This window comes from Ciona intestinalis, unplaced genomic scaffold (assembly GCF_000224145.3).
Source record: "Ciona intestinalis unplaced genomic scaffold, KH HT000124.2, whole genome shotgun sequence".
NCBI classification, from domain to species: domain Eukaryota; kingdom Metazoa; phylum Chordata; class Ascidiacea; order Phlebobranchia; family Cionidae; genus Ciona; species Ciona intestinalis.
Genome location: NW_004190446.2, coordinates 56,237 through 57,018, shown reverse-complemented (window position 1 = coordinate 57,018; position 782 = coordinate 56,237). Strand labels below are relative to the sequence as shown.

At 39.9% G+C, this 782-nt stretch overlaps 1 protein-coding gene across 2 annotated transcripts in view; it reads left to right on the top strand.

Moving 5' to 3' along the window:
• The window catches only part of LOC100184173 (E3 ubiquitin-protein ligase UBR2-like), a 26,313-nt gene that overhangs the window by 16,035 nt on the left and 9,496 nt on the right, over nt 1-782 (top strand). For both annotated transcript variants that reach the window (XM_018816011.2, XM_018816010.2), the window contains exon 22: nt 363-565. In XM_018816011.2, the coding sequence (XP_018671556.1) occupies nt 363-565 (203 nt within the window). The remainder of the gene's footprint in view (nt 1-362; nt 566-782) is intronic.

The window sequence follows — 782 nt, the reverse complement described above, 5'->3', positions numbered from 1 at the left end:
CCACCGTCGTTGCCCTCCCCTTGGGAATGAAAATGACTTATTTACCTTGTCTAGCAGCGACGGTCGTTATAACACGGGTGTTTTGTTTCATAAACCTTGTGCCTGCTTACAAGTTATCACATAGGTAACTTATTTATCTTCACTTCACATGGCAGGGCAACTACTGTTGTTATAACACTAGCGTTCTGTTTCATGCACCTTATGTTGCTTACTTTTGTTGTCAGTTATCAGAATTTTTCATCACATTTCATATTAGAAAAAAGTTTCTAAAATTTCAAAAGTTTGGGAACGTAGTCGGTTAATATGTTTCGCTTGAAGTGAGACCACATCAGAATGTTACAAACATTATTATGACATCACAGATTATCCACGGACATACCGGTTTGTACCTCGCTGTCATGGCAACAAGCTTCCTTAAAATCGACCAATGAGAACGAGACGTGTATTTTATGTCAAGCCGATAATTACAATGACCCTCTTGTGATGTCATGCATGACACAATCCGCATTGCCAGCAAACAATGGATTCGATTTCGTTTGTTCGTTGGATGAATTACAAGGAACAGGTGGGTGGTTGTGGTGGGGTAGTGTTATAGGTGGGTGTGGTCAATGTATGGCCAGTTTTTAACTTCTGTCTATAACAAACTAATGATGAATGTCCTTGCTTGTATGGGTTATGTGGGACGTCATGAGACCTCAGATTTAGGTCAAAGTTGGCTTGTTGCTTTTCAGCTTTAAAGTCTTATTGTTTTTAGCTGAGAGTTGGCCTGTTACCCAAGCATT